This window comes from Myotis lucifugus, unplaced genomic scaffold (assembly GCF_000147115.1).
Source record: "Myotis lucifugus unplaced genomic scaffold, Myoluc2.0 scaffold_106, whole genome shotgun sequence".
Classification (NCBI taxonomy): domain Eukaryota; kingdom Metazoa; phylum Chordata; class Mammalia; order Chiroptera; family Vespertilionidae; genus Myotis; species Myotis lucifugus.
This window is the reverse complement of record NW_005871154.1, coordinates 1,783,627-1,803,518: the sequence shown is the minus strand read 5'-3', so window position 1 is coordinate 1,803,518 and position 19,892 is coordinate 1,783,627. Positions and strand designations below refer to the sequence as shown.

The following is a 19,892-nucleotide window of genomic DNA, read 5'->3' as shown; positions in this document are numbered from 1 at the left end:
CAAATTCTAAAAAGATGTTTAGACAAGTGATTTTCACGTATATAGGCACCTCCATGCCAAACATTTTATGCCCCCGGGTGGGTCCTGTGTTCAAGGCATTATTTATTTGACTTAGCGTCTCAAAAGATAGGATGTGCCCCCTCCCCTATTCTTTGGTTTCCTTCTTTTCCAAAACCCCGGGGGGGGGGGGGGGGGGCTGTGGGAGGTTGGCTGTGGGAGAGCACTGACCACCAGGGGGCAGCTCCTGTGTTGAGTATCTGCCCCCTGGTGGTCAGTGCGTATCACAGCAACTGGTCGCCAGTTATTCCGGTCACTTAGGCTTTTATGTATATAGATAGAATAAAAAGGTATCTTATGGTTAAATAATTTTATGAAATGCTAAGTTAATAATAATTCTTTATCACAAGGTTCCTCAGAGTCCTAAATGCTCGCAGAATGTGGCATGTGACTGGAATTCTTGCATTAAATGGAGAAGAGGTTTAGCATTCTGGTGGGAGCACACATGGGGAACCAAAGCAACATGGAAGAACTTGGATCAGAAGGTAAAGATCCACCACAATAATGAGAATTAAAGAAAGGCAGATTCAGGCTGGAGGAAAGCAAGCAGTTCTCCTTCCCCCACCTCTCATCTCCAAGCACAGAATGAGCTTCTTAAACTCTTTTTTTTTAAAAAATATATTTTATTGATTTTTTACAGAGAGGAAGGGAGAGAGATAGAGAGTTAGAAACATCGACCAGCTGCCTCCTGCACATCTCCTACTGGGGATGTGCCCGCAACCCAGGTACATGCCCTTGACCGGAATCGAACCTGGGACCTTTCAGTCCGCAGGCCGACGCTCTATCCACTGAGCCAAACCGGTTTCGGCCTCTTAAACTCTTGATAACAGAACTCTTATCTCATGCTCTGTCTCCCTGGGCTGGTGCTCCTCTTTACAAAATTTGGCAAATACTGATCAGGAAGATTGGTGATACATATGGGAGTGTCCGTGGATGGGGGGGTGAGGTGGGGAATAGAGACAGTTATGAAGTGATTTTGTATTATACTTATGGTTTTTTACCCTTACCTAGGTGGTGCTAGCCCCAATTTTACCTTTCTCCATTTTTCTGAGCCTAGCCCAAAACGAAGTTCATGTGTTTCTTTTCCTATGATTTCAGCAGAGCAGAGTGAGATCATGCTAATAACAAAGTTGGGAACATGGGCCTGACAGATGATGGTAAAGTCCTGACATTATCCACCCTGATGTGCCTTCTCTGACCAGTGCCCTACCTCCCACCTGAGCTGGTCTGGGTTGTGTAACTCGCAGGTGCTTCCACAGCAATCCCTACCCTACCTGTTGTTATGCACGATTGCAAAGACTTTTAGAAATGTACCTTCTCACTACACAGTAAACTTCTTGAGAGCAGAAGTGGCACTTTTATGTACTTGGAGTGTTGCCAGCATCTTATACAGGGCCTGTCGGCATGTACGTGTTCAAGAAATTTATGAATAGCCCTAGCTGGTTTGGCTCAGTGGATAGAGCATTGGCCTGAGGACTGAAGGATCCCAGGTTCGATTCTGGTTAGGGGCATATGCCCAGGTTGCAGGCTCAATCCCCAGTGTAGGGTGTGCAGGAGGCAGCCGATAGATGATACTCTCTCGTCATTGATGTTTCTATCTCTCTCTCTCTCCCTCTCCCTTTCTCTCTGAAATCAATAAAAACATACTTAAAAAAAGAAATTTATGAATAAACTGTGAAAGGGAAAGAAAACTAGACCAATACCAATTAAAAATCACACAAAAAATACTGAGTTGTTCTATATTCAAGTCTATAATACGGAAGTTTTTTAAATTCAAGACAACTTTAGAGAGAGAATTAATAGATGTGGGTCCTAGCCCCATGTAGCTACAAACCAGCTTAGTCACTCTAAACAGATCAGGTCTTCTCTCTGGCATCATTTTCCTCAGCTCTGAGAGGAGAGAATTTATACTTTGCCTTTTTTCAAACAAGATTAAAGGTAACTTGAGACTATCTCCAGTCGTTGACTAATGCAGTTAAACTTGTGGGTGTCCTAAGAATAATGCTCCCTTAATGGGAAAGATTTCTCACAGTGAGAGTTTAAGTATAAGACATTTATTTAGGCAATCATTTACTACTGCCAGTGCACTCTATCAACGTGATTAGCCATAATCTGTTGGCTGCACAAATCAGAAACCCACTGAACTGCCTAGGTCATCTGGAGGGTAGCACCCAGGAGTGATGGAATGGCTGAATGATTCAGGCCACTCCAAGGAACTTAGGAAATAAAATCAGACTCTGAAACACCATTAGTTCAGCTTCCGTTTTGCTATCTGCCCGGCAGCTTTTTGCATATAAAGAGGGAGATAGCTGCAGCAGCCTTGAATTACTTCCTCATAGCTTCGCCACCCAAGTGAAAAGGCCTCCGACTCCCAAACTGGGTTGAAGAAATCCTGGGGAAGGACTCTGATGAGTCTGGCTTCAGTCACATGTTCACACTGGAGACTAAAGCAACTCTGAGTCCAGAAGACAACGTTACCAGGAGGGGCCCCACTTAGGTTATGTGGGAACTATTGGCCGTTCACTATGACTTGAGAGACAGAGTATGGACAACCTGTGGGGGGAGCTAAAAGGGAATGGCTGGTAGAGGAGCACAAAACTGGCCATGGAGGGTCATTGCAAAATCAAGAAACCCTCAGTTATGTTTACTATACTGCTTTATGGACCTTTGCAGTCATCTACACTAGTGAAGATGTATGTATTTACATTTCAGACAGACATAAACAATTTATGATTTTAAAAGAAATGGAAAATATTTTTCATAAAGTGTGGCTTATAAAAGAGACATATTAGTGGCATCTGATAACTTTTACACATGCAAAATAAGTGGGCAGTGGAGGCTCCTATATCCAATATGCAAAAAGGGGAAAGCAGAGTTGAAACACAAATGATCTGATAAAAAGTGCCTCTTCAGAAAGGCATAAAGTAGTTGCTGAATAATTTTTTTCAGGAAAAAAAAAAAGAAAGAGATAAAAGAGGCTTCTTGGAACTTTAGACTTCACCTTAGTTCTGATTTTCTGGTTGTTTTTACAGAAGTCCACCTAATTAAATAGGTTGAAAAAGACAATAACTTTGCCAGATAAAGGACATTTCTGCTTCAAATGTAAACTTTAAAAAAATCTCAACTTTGTTCCTGAAAACCACTTTCTTGCATTATAAACTATTATTTAGAAGACAACTCAGCTATTCTTGTTTACCATGGGTACCCTTTACTTTCTCTTTCTGCCTCCTTCTGCTGGTATCATGTATATGTAGCTATAGGTGTACAGCTAATAAGTCATTTAGATTGGTTGACACTTTAATTATAAAAATGACTTAAAACGGAAGGATGAAGTTCTTTTTATATACACATATTCCTAATTAAAAGGAAACAGACTAAAATGTTAATGAATCAATTGGTGATTTGATTACAGATAATTTTAATCTTCTATTTATAATTCTGGTTGTTTTCTAAGTTATTCATAAGGCATATGTACTATATTAACATTTATCTTCAAAGGTAGGAAACAAGGAAAATAAAAGTGTTTAATTTTGAACCATAAATAGTTTACAAAGTCCTAACACCTTTTTTATCCCTCAAGCCCAGACAACAGGAAGGAAACAGTATGTCTATGAATATTTCATGAACTGTAAAATAGAAATATATAAGAATAAATGGAAAATTATATAGGTTTTTCTCACAGGTAGAAAAAAATCTATAAGATTGAGTCTGGAGAAAAATAAGGACAGGAAGCTCCAATACAGAGATTCTAACTACCAGCATGAGTAACCCAACAAAGAAGAAAGAGAGGAGAGATCTAAGAGAATGCAGTTTGACTGCAGGAATATCTCAGGTAAGATCAGGTTTATAAGTAACACACCCAAAAGACAGAAGGAGAAGGGAGGTGATTCAAGGGTGGCCTGAACTCATCCAAACCAAGTAAGAACACATGCACAGAGAAAATGCTACAGGCAGAAAACGATAGTATTGGGGTTTATTCGGAGCAAAAGTATTATCACAGAGGCACAAAATAGTGCTTGAGAAATACGGCACAAGCTTAACAGATGGCCCCGAGAAGGCAGAGCTCACACACAAACTCACTTGCTCTTGTAATAAACATTCAGGTTGAGCAATCAGGACACTACGTTTCACATTTATCTTTAGAATAAAGTCCCTCATACTGTCCTGTAGACAGGGTGGCTGTGGGTTGGCTCCAAAGTAAAATGGGTAAATTTAATTGGTTCCAATGGTGGCTGAGGGCTACTAATTACACTAAACAAGAAGATTAGTTTCTAAGGAAGTGGCATAGAGCTCAAACCTCTGATGGGAACTAACCTAATTTTTATCAGAAGTTTGGATAAAGTCAAAATACCTGCACCCTCTACTGCCTCCCCTCTCCGTGGACTCATTTTCTCGTTTAATGTGGGAGTGCCCAGAGCTCAGTCCTTGATCCTCTTACCTGCAGCTGACTTTTCTCCTGAACTCCAGAAGCACAAGCAACTATCTACCTGACATCTCATCATAGTTGTTTTCTAGATTTTAATGTAACAGTCAACCCCTGCTTATCTGTGGTTTTGCTTTCTATGGTTTTCACGACCTATGGTCAATTACAGTCCGAAAACATTAAATGGAAAATTCCAGAAATAAACAATTCATAAGCTTTAATTTGCGAGCTATTCTGAGTATTGTGATGAAATCTTGCGCTGTCCCACTCCATAGCCCAGGACATGACTCATCTCCTTGTTCAGTGTATCCACAGTATATGCCCTGCCCACCCATTAGTCACGTAGTAGTTGTCTTGATTATCAGATGACTCACGGTTTTACGGTGCTTGTGTTTAAGCAACACTTATGGTAGCCTAACACTCATCACAATACCTTTGTCACTCCCCTCACTTCACCTCCTCCGGTAGGCATTGCATCACCTCACATCAGCACGAGAAGAGTCAGCACAGTATAAGATAATTGAGAGAGATGGACCACATTCACATAACTTTTATTAAAGTATATTATTAAGTTGTTCTATTTTATTATTGGTTATTGTTGTTAATATCTTACTATGCCTGCTTTATAAATTAAACTATCACAGGTATGTAGTGTAGGAAAAAAGATCCGTATCTATAGGGTTCAGTATACTAGTTTCAGGTATCCAATAGGGATCTTGAAACACATCCTCTGTGGATAGGGGAAGATTGCTGTATACAAAACTGAGTGTTGGCTGTCTCCCCATTGACTCCTTCACATCTCAGGACCCCTGCTTCAGAAAACGTCAACTCTACTGCTCCAGTTACTCAGGCCAGAAACTGTGGAGCCACCCCCAAATCCTATCTTTCTCTCATTATTTTCATCCAAATTGTCAGGAAATCCTCTCTGCTGTGGTTCAAAAGTACATGTAGAGTTTGACTATGTCCCACAATTCCTCTTTCTTAGGTAATGCAATAGAGTCTTAGCTGATCTGTTTCCAATCTTCCCCAATACTGGTATAATCCAGGCTTGACACAACTGCCAGCATGGTTATTTAAATCCAACTCTGATCAGACCCAGTGTCTTCCCATCTCACTCAGGGCAAAACCTAAAGTTGTTACAATGCTCTAAAGACTCAACATGACCCCATCACTTCTCTGACCTCATCTTTATCATTCTATTAAAGCCCAGCTGTCAGTTCCTGCCATAGTGCCTCCGCATATGCTACATCCTCTCCCTGGACCATTCCCTTCCCAGGAATCCATATGGCTCAATGTTGTCCCTCCTTCAAAGCTTTAATTTAAAAAATAAAACACCTTCACCTTGGAACCTTCCCCGGTCACTTGTCTAAAATTGCTTTCCTCTTTTTGAACTGTCCCTTGCATCCCATCCATATATGCCACACAAGTTCTAGAATTCTTCCCTTATTTAATTTTTCTCCCTAGCACTTAGCTCATCTGACAAACTATATGTTGCATGGATTTATCATTTTATTACCTGTCTCATCCACTGCAATACAAGCTCCAAGAAGAAGGGATTTCATCTGTTTTGTCAACTGGGATAGTCCCAGTGCCTGTCACATAGAGGTGAGGTGCTCAGTGATTACTGAAGAATGATGAATCAAACTATAAAATATGTAGTTCTATCATAAAATGATTTTGAAGTGCTATCCGTACATACCACTTGGAGTGCGGGTGAATTTCCCGCCAAAATATAAGATGGCTCTGTCTTTTGGTTTTGTTCCATCCACCAAAAGGGTGGATTACAAACAAATATTTGGTAATACGCAGTTACAATCGGCCCGAGTTTACACGTTTCCCGCACTCCACCGCAAATCTATATGAACCGAGTTAAAGACGGCTCCCGCGGAGTACGCGCAATTCACGCGAGCCGACTTAACTCGTTTCCCGCACTCCAAGTGATACTTGTCATGTGTTTCCATGCAATGGTGAGAGAAGACATTATAGCATGATAATTTGGGGATGAGGTATGGGTTTATATTACTATGGCAAAACTAGACCTCTTTAGACTTTGATAATTTGACTTTTCTCCTCATGTCTGCCCTTCTTTACAAAAATCTGAAACACAAAAACTTATAACCAAATGAACGAGAGAATAGTAATTCTCTTTCCAGAAGAACTCTTCTTTTTCAAAGGGACTCATCTGGGGACAGCTGCCATAATAAGCTCCACGAGGTAGCATAAACATTTGGGAAACACAAGGTTTCAGAAACATATTACATGGACAATGGTGGGCACCCATTGCTGACACTCTCTCTTTATTTTGGGAACCCTGAAAAACATGGAAGCTAAAAGACTTGCCCTGTGGATCTCAAACAATTGTTCCTGCACTAGAAAATTCAGTGACCAAGAGTTAGACAAATTCTCATCAGAGAACTTCTTTCCTCTGGAGCAATTTTTGATAGGCAAAATTATTCTCAAAAGAGGACTTTGTTTCATTTAGTTCAAGGAAATGGATAGACAACTCTTGATTTTTCTGTCATTGACTTTTTCTAAGGTTTTCCTAGGACAATCTAATCACTTTAGAATATCCCTGGGCATGTCAGGCTAATCTCATTTTTAAACAGTGCACCTGGCCCTGGCCAGTGTGGCTCAGTTTGTTGGGCATCATCCCTGTGCACTGAGAGGTCCTTGACTCAATTCCTGGTCACAGTACATGCCCAGGTTGTGGACTTGATCCCCAAAAGGGGGTGTGCAGGAGGCAGTCGAATGATGTTTCATATATAATTGATTTTTCACAGAGAGGAAGGGAGAGGGATAGAGAGTTAGAAACATCGATGAGAGAGAAACATCGATCAGCTGCCTCCTGCACACTCCCTACTGGGGATGTGCCCGCAACTGAGGTACATGCCCTTGACCGGAATCAAACCTGGGACCCTTCCGTCCGCAGGCCAACGCTCTACCCACTGAGCCAAACCGGTTAGGGCAATGTTTCTCTTTTATTGATCTCTCTCTCCCTCTCTTGTTCTAAAATAAAATAAAAATTATAAACAATAATTTTTATTAGGTCAGGGAAGAGGCCGCTCAAGAGCTGTTGCTGCTGCTTCTCACTCATGTCTAATGAGATATTGATTTCCCCCCAATCCCTGCAGGCTCCCCCAAGGAATCACTACCTCACTAGTCAGCAGAGTAGACAGAGATAGAACAGAAGGCCTTGGGAGAGCAAGGCTGTCACCCACAAATCTAAGGGTGCTTCGAAGATGGCAAACAAGACACATTAAAGTAGGTAACAGACCACAAAGCCAGGGACAAACAAAATCAATACTGAAAAATATGAAGTACACGGGGAGGGAGAAGTCAAGCATGTCTTAGTAACAAACTCCCTCCTGAAACAAGGAAGCAACCCTTCCCAGAAGGTTCTGACAGTGGCCCTAACAGATGAACCTCGCCTGTTTGTTTTTCTTTAAAAAGTAGAAGCTGAGCTCTGGCCAAGTGGCTTGGCTGGTTGGAGCATTGTTCTGTACATAAAAAGGGTGCCAGTTCATTCCCGGTCAGGGCATATAACTAGGTTGTGGGTTCAATCCCCAGTCGGGGCGCATACAGGACAACAACAGATCAATCTCTCTCTCTCTCTCTCTCTCTCTCTCTCTCTCTCTCTCTCTCTCTCTTTCTCTTTCTCTTCAATAAAAAGAAACACAGGATTTAAAACATAATAATGAAATAAAATACAAATAGAAGCTGACAGAAAGCACCAGGTAGATCCAGAATCAATCAGACCTGAATTTAAAATCCTAGTTCTGACACTTACTAGTTGTGACTCTGAGTAAGTTACTTATATCCCACTATTCTTCGGATTCCACATTATAAAATGAGGATAAAATAATTCTACTTTTAAAAGAAGCCATAATAAAATATATAATAACTAAGATTGAGTCAGAAACTAAATATTTCAAGTAGAATCTCAAGAATAAAAATAATGAAAAAAATGTGCATCAGAATTCAAGAGATTTCAACACATTTTTTGAAATCTGAAAGCAATGGAGAATAGTAGTGGATTTACTAGCCTGTACATAGCATGTTCTAAAGGTATGTAAAGGGAGATATGGACAATAAGAGAGCTCAGTAATTCCCACAGAACCCAAGACTCCTGTACTGATAGTGGCTGAAGTCAGGGGGACTGCTTCAAGTTCAGAATAGGGAATGTCAGCCGGACACTTCCCCCGCTTCTTCTCGTAGAATACCAGCTCTAGCCATCTACACCCCTAGGCAAACACTAGTTTATCCTCTGAGTAAACCAAAGAAAAGAAACTTGAAACTCAAGAGACACCAACATTTTTCCTATGTAGGTGCTGTAGGACTGAAAAATGTGTCAACTAAAAGCCTGCCAATATGGCAGCTGGACTACCAATTCCCCCTCCCAGAACCCTGGCATCTTCACCCCTACCAGGAGAGAAGACTTCTTTAGGAAAAAAAAAAGACTTCCAATAGCTGACATTGGGGAGTCCTCAGTGACTACCCACCTAAAGTGAAATCCACTAATCAACAACCAACACAGCCCCTAACCAAAAAGCCTACTATACACACTGAGCTTAGCATCTGCTTTTGATGGTCTAGTTCCTAAAAATGAACATCAGATGTATAAGAGGAACAGTCTACATAAAATAATTATGTTCTTAACTAAGAATAGATGCTATGAAAAAGAATAATGTGAACAGGAAAGCTCTTCAAAATTAAAACTATGATTGCCAAAATTAAAAATTATAACAAAAGATTGGAAAGTTACTCAAAAAATGTAGAAAATGAAATAAAAATTACAAAGTGATGAACATATGACGGGGAGGGAAGCATAGTAGGTGCACAGACTTAATTCAGGAGGTTACACCAAACTAGGAGTTCCATAAAGAAAGAACCATACATAAATGAATAAAGGGGAGAAAAGTAATAATATTTCTTAGAACATAAGCTGAAAGAGCTCACAGAGGGCCAAGCACCGTTAATGAACAAAAGTTCACAATGGCAGAGCATGGTGGAACTTCAGGTTATCAGGGGTCAAGAGATGATCCAACATTACAAAGCTGCCATACTCTCAGGTAGAGGTCTCCTTCAAGTGCTCTTGCAGTTCTCAATTTTTTATGGAACTTCATACTATAATTACTCAGTTATGTCCGTTTTCTTCCTGGAGACTGGGGCTTGGGGCTTAACAAAGTAGCTAACTGAATAACAGTCGTTATTCAAGGAATACTTCATGAATGAAGTGAATGAATGAATGAACGAACAAATTAACGAAGTGTAGCACAATGCATCTTAACCAATGTGCTTATGAAAATCACTAAAAAACTGTTTTCCAAAAACATACATTCTCTGCCCCTCTAGGTGTCTCTAAGAGTAGGGCTGAGGAGTCTAAAATACTAACAAGCTTCCCAGGTGCTGCTGATACACAACTCTGTTCAAGCATCAGTCATTGGACAGAGCTCTGGACTAGCTCTGAAGTCTAGGCCTGGTTTCTCCAATACAAGTCAGTAAAAGGCCTCTTTGGGACTCCAGTTCATTATTAGTAAAAAAAGGTAAATATGCTAGCCATTGTGTGTGGCTCAAACAGTAGCTGAAACAAATAAGAGATACATGTAAAACAAGATTATGAGCATTTCAATGAGGAGAAAACTGCTAAATTCTGGTTCTGGGGTCTGAGGAGGAATAAATGAGATGATAAGATCCACAGGCTAATGGTAGAGCCTTTCAGGGTGCTATACACTATTACCAAGGAAAGAATTCAGCAGTTCCCAGTCTAGGGCCCAAGCAATTAAGGGGGACTGTTCCCTCATCTTCATTTTTCTTCTCTACTTCCCCCTGCGCGCTGTGCAGCACTAAAATCTCCCTGCTGTGCAAAGTGTCTAGAGAGGTTTCTGGATGAGAGGAGTTACATAATGTGGAGTCCTCTTGGGAAACACAGCAGTGAATTAATTTTGCCGCTTCTACACAGTTCTCTGAGGGTGAAAATGCTCCCTCAAAGGGTAGGGAAAAGAATAATACAGTGAAAGAATCTTCTGAAAGAATCCTTGAGAAGCAATGAAACAAACAATTCTGTTCCATCCAATAAACATTGACTAAGATCACCCTCCCTGTGCAAGCCACCGTACTCGTAGAAGACAAGGAGGATGTTATGCACAGTTCAGGGGTCAGGCTCCAAAAGAAAGAAGTGTCATGTAACGTGGTAAGATACAGGAGAGAATGCCCAGCCGACAGTCAGTGACAGATGATGCTTGAGCCAAGTCATAAAGGAAGAGTCAGAGGCAGGTGAATAACTGAAGGAAGCATGTTCCAGGCAGGGAGGAGGTCAAGATGAGAACAGGGTAGAGTCACTGGAGGATAAATGGAAGGACAAAGTAGCCAGAGACAGGCCTGGAAGGCAGAGGACAGCCTCACTACGGGAATTTCTATCGTCTGGAACAAGGAGCTTGTGAAGGATGAGTAACTGTGTCTAAGGGTGCATGGCGTGGATGTCTAGGTGGATGTGACATCTCCAAACTATATTATCTGATTTGCAGCAAAGCTGATGAGGTTCGTTTCAGACATGTTGGGTTTGAAGAGTTGTCTGAGTGATATCCAGGTAGAGATCCAGGAAATATGGAGTCTGAAGTTTGAGAAAGTAGTCATGGCTGGAGACAGAGATCCAGGAGGAAGGCTGGAATCTGGTTGTAATCATTCTTCACTAGTCAACCATGTCTGAGACCAGGAGACATGGTTTACTAGTGAAGACCAGGGACCATCTGAGTCACGGTTGGCACCCAGCTGTACCCAGGCCATGTTTTCGTTCCCAAAGGATACAGGACTCTACCTGCTTTTTCCTTCTTCCATCACCTACACTTTCCACAGAGCTCACCTCTGCCTCAGATGAAGCTTAAGGTAGAACAGAGCCCCAGGAGCATCCTCCCTCCTTGAAATTTGTAGAGACAGGCACATAGGTATTTTTCCTTAAAAGATTTTTACAGAAATAAATATAATGGGGAGCTAGAAGAGAGTGGCACGCAACACCTTCCCTCCTGCATACCTAGCTATGGTTATATTCTCTGAGGGTCCATTTCTATTTCCCTACAATGTCTTAGTTGTAGCTGGATTTAAGATTATCCAGTAAATTATACACATAGATCTAGACAACCTCTGGAGAACTAATTAACTAAAGATAAAAATTCAAATGTTGTTATTAAGGTTTACTGATGCCTAGGCAAATGGGGTAGCTTGAGTTTGAGCCTCTTGTACTTAAGCTACTCTCAACTTCAAGAAAGTATTGCATTTTTTCATGTAGGGCATTAAGGGTCTGTCAGAGCGATGATTCAAATGGTTGTACTACAGCCTAGTACATGATCATGACTATTAAACATTTCCTTTAAATGCTGCCTCCTAACTTTGCTGGGCCCTTTATTTTATGACCCTAAGTTCAACCAGCTCTCATCAGATCAGCTAAAAATGCAGGGTTAAATGTGCTGTGACCAATTAAATCAGTGGAAGCACAGCATACAACCTCATCTAAATTCTTTGGAGATGGGTAGCTAAAACCTGGAATATCTACTTCCCATCGGGAGTTTTAACAATAAGACGCTTTAAGAATAAGAAGTGGCACCTAATAGCATGCTCTGAACTCAGCAAGGGCTCAATATACATGGTTCAGAGCACAGACCTAGACAGTCAGTCATTCGGTGCAAATTGTGTCGAATCAATGAATCCATCAGCGACTGTCAAGAATTTTTCATGGTTTGGCATTTGAAAAATGGGAATAATCAGAGATCATCTACTACCCAACTTGAAGATAATGAAGATTTTTTAAAAATAATGTTCTATCCTCAACCCATTAAAAATTAATTAGAATAACTATCTACCCATACCCAAGTGTAATTATCTATGCATTTCCAGTTGGTATAAATACATTATGTTTCTAAGTGCACATTTTCTGGAAGCCTATAAAAAGAAATGATGTGTGAGACTTCTCTTCAAGCAGCTTTCAGAAAACTAGCCACTTCTTAATGGTTGCATTTTTCAGCTTGCAAAGCAATTTAAAAATAATGATAATAATAATAAAAGCTCACTAAACTCAATAAAACACAGAAAATTTTCCCTCCACACGAAAATCCCAAGCCAGCATGCCCTAAATGTGTTCCACTGTTTTGTTAAGTGTCCTACGTGGCCAAAAACATTTAGGAACTGCTCCATGGTGTAGTCCTCTTTTGGAAGAAACAGTAAAAAAAAGCCATTATGTGTATGACAGACCATCATTTTCAAAATCCACACTGACATAGGACATATCCTGACTTTAAAAATGTTAACATATGAAGGAGCAAAAAGTATATGTTAGAATCAAAGAAATAGCCTGGCCGGTGTGGCTCAGCGGTTTAACATCAACCCAGGAAACAAGGGGGTCACCAGTTCAATTCTGGGTCAGGGCACATGCCCGAATTGCAGGCTCCAACCCCAGTAGGGGGTGTGCAGGAGGCAGCTGTTCCATGATGTTTCTTTCTCACCAATGTTTCTGTCTCTCTATCCCTCTCCCTTCCTCTCTTTCTAAAAATCAATAAAAACATATTTTTTAAAAAGAATCAAAGAAATAGGTAGTAACATAATATAGCTTTAGGGAAGTTACCTAAGTCTCAACTCTTTTTTTTTCTTTAAAATAGTAATGATAATAATGTCTACTTTATAGGATCCTGCTAAGGATTGAATGAGTTCATGCCCATTAAAATCTCTGCACAAAGCTAACACATAGCAAGCAGGAAGAAACAGAGGCACTGTTATCACTGAAGACAGCGGTTTTCAACCTGTGGGTCTCGACCCCTTTGGCAGTCGAACGACCCTTTCACAGGGGTCACCTAAGACCATCCTGCATATCAGATATTTACATTATGATTCATAACAGTAGCAACATTACAGTTATGAAGTAGCAATGAAAATAATTTTATGGTTGGGTCACAACATGAGGAACTGTATTTAAAGGGCTAGAAGGTTGAGAACCACTGACTGAAGAAGTCCTAAGAAGTCCTACACCAAGGGAAGCATGTGTCTAAGTTGGTTTTCTCAAATGCATTTGACCATGTATAAGAATCCAGTTTCTCAGTTGTAAAATACAGAAGCTGAGGATGAAAATAGTTTATTCAAGGATGTTGGGGAGCTTGCAGAATTATTCGGTCGTGTAGAGAAATAGGCTAAACCTGAAGCTTCCAGAAACTCAAACCCCACATGGAACGGGCCTGATGAGGACACGGCTGCAGCCACCACTGAGCGTGACTAGGTCCTGTTACCTGCGAATCTCCCAGAAACTCACCTGAATACGACTGTCCTTGGGGCCAGCGGTGATCCTGTATCTGTTGTATCTGTGTCAAGCACAAGATCCTGAAAACTCCGCTTGTCTACCCAGGACGGAGGCCTGTTCTGCCACCACCCTGCCCAGAAAACATGGATTCTGCATTGCCCCTTGTTTCTCTAGTTGCTCACTTCTGAATCAGTATGATTGGTGGAATCTAGGCCACGTGCCCATGCCTCGCTGCAAAGAAAGCCCAGGAAGAAAGTTTTATGGGTTCTTCCTGGGGAGGCGAGCCTCCGGTGGCTAGATGTTCCCCCAAAGACAGCAAATGTGTTTCATAGTTGCTGGAAAGCCTAACACATGCAAGATTTCCACTACACTGTGAAATGCCTATGCTTCCCCCTGGAAAACTAACTTCCTGTAGAGAACAGTATTGGATGTACGTATTCCTTCTCTCTGCAGGACACACATCGACATTCTCCTTTTTAGCATCAGGGAAGACTCAAATTGGGTGGAGTTTAATGTAAGAAAGCTTCTTCCTAGGGCACCCATTGATCATTGCACATTCTGAGGAGAGGGTGGGCCTTACAGGTCAGACTAAATAGGACAGAAACAGCCTAGGAAATCTGCCAGGAGGAGGGCTGATGAGGAGGGCCCAGGAGAAAGGACTCTGAAGTTCTTTCTGTGAATTTGGTCCCTGTCCCCACTAGTGAACAGATAGAATTTGTTGTCCCATCTATACTGGTGTTTTCCTGGTGTCCTGTTTCTGAACACACCATATACGAATCGCTACACCCTAAGAGCAGGATGGAGCAACTTGGAAAAGGCTGAGATATAGAAATAGACCTTGTGCCAAGTGCAACTGCTGTGAGCCACACACAGAGATGCTGACACCCAGATGGGGTGTGGGAACAGATAGATCATAGGGATGTTGAGTATATATGTCTGTGTGTGTGACCAGACATAACACATCCAGGGGCCCCATATGTCATTTCTTGCTCACAGCAACTCTAGAAGGCAGGTGCCTATGATCAAAGAGTGAATCTAAAAGGAGCACTGGGCACCGAGAATGCAGCAGGTAAATGGGTCAGCAGAGGGCAGAGCCCCGTCACCACTGAGATGGGCCCAGAAGACAGGAATGACAACTTTGGAGCTGCACTAACAAAGGCAGGCCAGGGCTCTCATTCTAAAGAGACACATCTACCAAAGCATATTGTAAGGACGGGGCTTGGGCACAGGAATGCGTAACATAGCCAGTAGTGGAGCTCAGGTGTGATGTGGACAGTGTAACGTATTGGAGCTCCTGATCTATAGGGTGACCATGTAAATTCTTAAAAAATCCTCACTTGAGGATGTTTTTATTGATTGATTGAGAGAGAGAGAGAGAGAGAGAGAGAGAGAGAGAGAAGAGAGAAACTTCAGTTGGTTGCCTCCTGCATGCACTGACTGGGAATTGAATCTGCAACCCAGGTATGTACCCTGACCCGGAATCAAACGCATAACCTTTTGGTTTATAGGACAATGCTCTAACCAACTGAGCCGCCCAGCCATGGCTGATCATGGAAATTTTAATTACAAACCAGGAATGGGAATCTTATTAATAATTATGCTAGGACAATAGGCATAAACCAAGAATGTCCCAGGAAAATGGGACATAGGATCCCCCCAATTAAACATCACCTAGCCCTAGTGAATCCACAGGTAGAAGTCAAGTAAACATGACCGATAAAGGGAAAGAAAGTGGCTGAAAATAAAAAATAAAATAAAACCCCCCAAAAAACCTGACTTAGGAGAGACTGTATTTCTACTCTTTCCTTTGATTTTAATATTCTAAGAGATGACATAAAAAAATCAGAGATGCTAGCATATATTTAATTTTCATTTCTTCTCTCTTAACTCCTAGCCAGAAGCTAAGGATGACTGTTTCAGCAACAGCACGGGGCATGAAAACTCATAAAAAGTTACTCCCCAAGACGAAGAACCAAGAGGGTCAGTTTGCCTGGTCAGTGGCAAGATGGGGGCTGGTCTCAATGACAAACTCCGCTAACTCCCTGCTAGCTCCAGCTCAGAGACGGCCACGCTGGCGGTGACACCCACAGGATTTCTGCCTTCGGTGCATTAGAAGTTTCAGAGACAGAAGAAAGGAAATCAGATGTTTATCACCAGACTGATTGTGACGTCACTCCAGAGGATGTTCATTGTTAGCAGATTCACTTTCTAAGAGAAAGGTCTCTAAGGGGAATGTTCCCGATCCCCAATGTAATCAAAGAAAGAATCGGCAGCTGTCTCCAAAGGCTGCCATCTTAGCTACCAGCTGCCAGTGTGATCCGGGCCTCAGTAATACCGTCCTCAGAAAGCAGGCAGGGCTTTATCAAATGCTTTAGAAGAGACTTTTGAACAGTCTGACACACCAGCAGGCCAACGCTGCAGCCTTTATTATTCCTGAGCTCCCAGGGGTTGACTTTGAAGACCAACCTGGCCATTTTCACTAGTAAGATATTCAGAACCGCGATTTCAATAGCCGTATGTTTGGGGAGAACAGGAATGTTGAACCTTGGTTCTACCTTTTACAGTGAGGCCTCGTACCCTCTTGGTTGTATTAACAGTTGAGTGCACTTTAGGCTTGTGAAACTCCCTCCACCCTCTCTCTGTTGAAAGCTTCTCATCAAAGTTTACATTTGCAGGGATTTAGAGGATTATATAAATCAGTGTGGAGGGTCAGCACGGCCTTAAGTTAATGAACATCATGCCCCTAAGCAGAGTTCAGGACGGCCATGGTGGAGCAGGCACGTCAGGGTGGGCGAAAAGACATCCAGAAGGGCCTTTGTCTCACAAGCAGTTTCAACCCTCCCCACAAATTCACAGGCTTCTTCCTTTCTTTTCTTTTTTTTTTCCTGCTAGCACTTATTCACTACCCAACACCCCATACATTTTACTTATATTTGGTTATTGCTACTGCTGTACATGAAGTCAGGGTTCTGTCTGTTTTGTAAATACCTCTGTTCCTAGTGCCTGCTGCATAACAAGTGCTCAATGATATTTGTTGAATGAATAAATGGTGGAAAATCCCCCTCTCCCCCATATAAATCATTCATTGAGTTTTCCCTTCAGATATAAAGTATCCAACTGAGAAGAGTCCTCCAAATCCTACTTCTGGGCTGACAGGGACTCTATTGAAAGAAAGGAGTTTGGAGGCAGGGGAGGAAACTGAGGGTGGGGCTAAGAGACAGGAGAATTTTCTAAAAGGCCAGACTAACATCCAAAAATCAGACTATAAAAATGTAATATTTCTTAAATTTCTGCAATGTATCACACCTGTGAGTTTTGCTCTATGTGTCTCTCTTTACAACAATAAATTCTTAAAACAAGCAAACCAAAAAGGCTCGGTGACAACCCGTAAGTAGAAAATGATAGATGCTGTGACTTAAATAAAAGGAAGCATCTTAAGAAATCGATGGAACAAGGAGTTTTAACAGGAAAGAAAGGGGGGAAAGGGGAAAAGTGCACTGAGACTCCAAGAAAGAACTGAGAAGTAACCACTTGTAAACGTAAGGCCAGCTTAGAGACGGCACAGAGAGAAGGTAGGAATTGAGACTCCCCATGAAATGGTGGCAACAAAACTAATCCCAACCAGGACAGAAAGTGTCCCCAACACCCTCTTCTCCATCATCTTCCAATCCAAGCAGTTGCTTAATCCTGCTGGTGTTTCCACTTCAGTGATATTTTCAAATCAGGTTTTCCTTTCAATCCCTAATGCCATTAGCTTAGTTCAAAGGCTTGTCATTTTCTCGTAGGAATGCAATAATGACCAAGTCACTCTGTCTCCAGGATGACCTCCCTGGAATCTATCTTTCCCTAGTGCCCAGCGTAAAGTCTGTCAGAAGCTGCCCCTGAGCCTATTAGAATGATGCCCATCAAGTTATATTTTCAGACCATTCTCCAGTGATGTGCACAAATGTTCAGTATGAGGCCTAAGTGTGAATTCCATAGTTAGAAACTGTACAGAGACAATGCCTGTCTTATTGACAGCTGGACCTCTAACAACTAGCTCAGTGCCGATGTTCCACAAGTATTTGATACCTGTTCCACAAATCAATAAAAGTGGAAAATTATGACATAAAAGTGTGGAATGCAATCCTAATCATGTAAAATACACACACATATATGCATACAAAAAATATCCAAAAATACAGCAAAACAGTTATTTGTATCATTTATGCATTTTTTAACTTTCAAAATTACTTTTAAAAAATTTTTTCTCTCTCTCTGATAGTGAAATACAAGAATACACACAAAGCCAAAAGGGAGTAGAGCAAGAATCATGTACCTGACAAATCAGATAGCAGTGTGGGGTATTATGAGAGGGACAGCACCCTTATCACCTACAGCCAATGCTTCATCTTCCAGCCCTGCCCCTGCCCCACTTCCTGTTCCTCTCGGCCACCCAGGTGAGTGAGCAGTGCCAAGCCACACTATGGCCTTCACATATATACTTGCTGTCTACTCTCACTCCACTATCCTAGCATGCCCAATGCCACAGGCTGTGTCCCTGCCATCTTTTCATTTCGAGGGCAAAACACAATTCCCGATCCAAAAGAACATTACCTGTTGATGGAGTAAATTAATTAATACACGAATAAGGCAGAAACCCTGAATGTGTGGCCCACTTCTTTCATTGATTCTAAAATCCTACCTACCTAATAGGGTTGCTGTGAGGACTAATGAAAAAATGCTTGTAAAACATGCCTGACACATAAGCACTCAAAAAACGAAAACATTTATTAACTATTATCGACAGGATGAGGTACAAGATGCTTTGCTCCCTTAGCCACAATCATCTTAAATTGCAGATAATAGTTCCTGGCCTGCCTCTCACCCCTTGAGGTGAGAAAGTGCTTAAAGCAGTTTGGGAAACTATAAATCATGAGGCAAACACATGTTATTATCGTGATGATGATGATGACAATGATTACATGCCATTTTCTTTGTGACTCTTACCTACAATAAGTTTATCATTTCAGGTCACGTTACCTTTGCTGAGGTTTCAAACCATCCTACGAAACCGTGCTCCTTGCAGAACTGGTCCATCTTGAGGCCATTGTTCAGGAGCACATCCTGGCCCTGGTCACATTTGTTGGCCAACAAAACCACTGAAACGGGTTTGCCATTAGGGAGACTTAACTTGGAGTCCAAATCATTTTTCCATTTGGTCACTGCTTCAAACGTAGCTGGCCTGGTAACATCGAAGACAATGAATGCACCCATGGCTTCTCGGTAATAGACCCTCGTCATGTTTCCAAATCTTTCTTGACCTATCACCAAAAAGAAATAGAAATCAAAACCTTATTGCAATTATAAACTATATATGGCAACCTTATAAGGCCTCTGGTATGAGCCGATCACTCAGTTAAGTGCTTTATTATTTTTCTTTAAGGAATGAGCTAAATACACAATCATGGCACTTTGTTTTTTATCTTTGAGTCATCAATTTAACAAGTATTTATTGAAACTGCTTTGTAACCATGTAATGTTCTAGAACTGTGCTAATACAGTATCTCACTACCACATAGGGCTACTTAAGTTTAAAGTAATTTAAACTGATTATAATTTAAAACCCAGTTCCTCAGTCACACTATCTAGTAAATTTTAAATGTTCAACAACCACAGTGGCTAGTGGCTACAGTATTACACAACTCCAATGCAGAACATTTCTGTTACCATGGAATGTTCTATTGGACAGCACTGTCCTCGATACATGGGATACAATGATTAAAACATGAGAATCCCTGCTGTCATGGAGATTACATTTTAGTGGGATGATACATTATAATGATAAATATAATAAATAATGTAGTATGTTTAAAAAGTATCCACAGTGAACTCTAAGGATAATAGTAATAGCTAGCATTTATTGTATGGTTACTAACCATCAGAAACATAACTTACATAAATGATCATGAAGGTACAATTATTACCCCCATTTTAAAGTGAGAAAATTGAGACTTGGTGAGGCTAAGTAATTTGTTGAAATTGTACAAATTAATGAACTTTTGAAGTCGGAATTCAAATCTAATCTTTTTGAATGCAGAGTCCATAATGTAGGAATGTTCTCAACTAATAGTCTGTACTAGCTCTCCTCCAGGT

At 41.2% G+C, this 19,892-nt stretch overlaps 1 protein-coding gene across 1 annotated transcript in view; it reads right to left on the bottom strand.

The window, feature by feature from the left end:
* RAB38 (RAB38, member RAS oncogene family) overlaps positions 1 to 19,892 on the bottom strand; it is a 51,311-nt gene that overhangs the window by 10,056 nt on the left and 21,363 nt on the right. Inside the window, exon 2 of the mRNA XM_014459305.2 lies at positions 18,780 to 19,060. Coding sequence (XP_014314791.1) covers positions 18,780 to 19,060 — 281 coding nt within the window. The remainder of the gene's footprint in view (positions 1 to 18,779; positions 19,061 to 19,892) is intronic.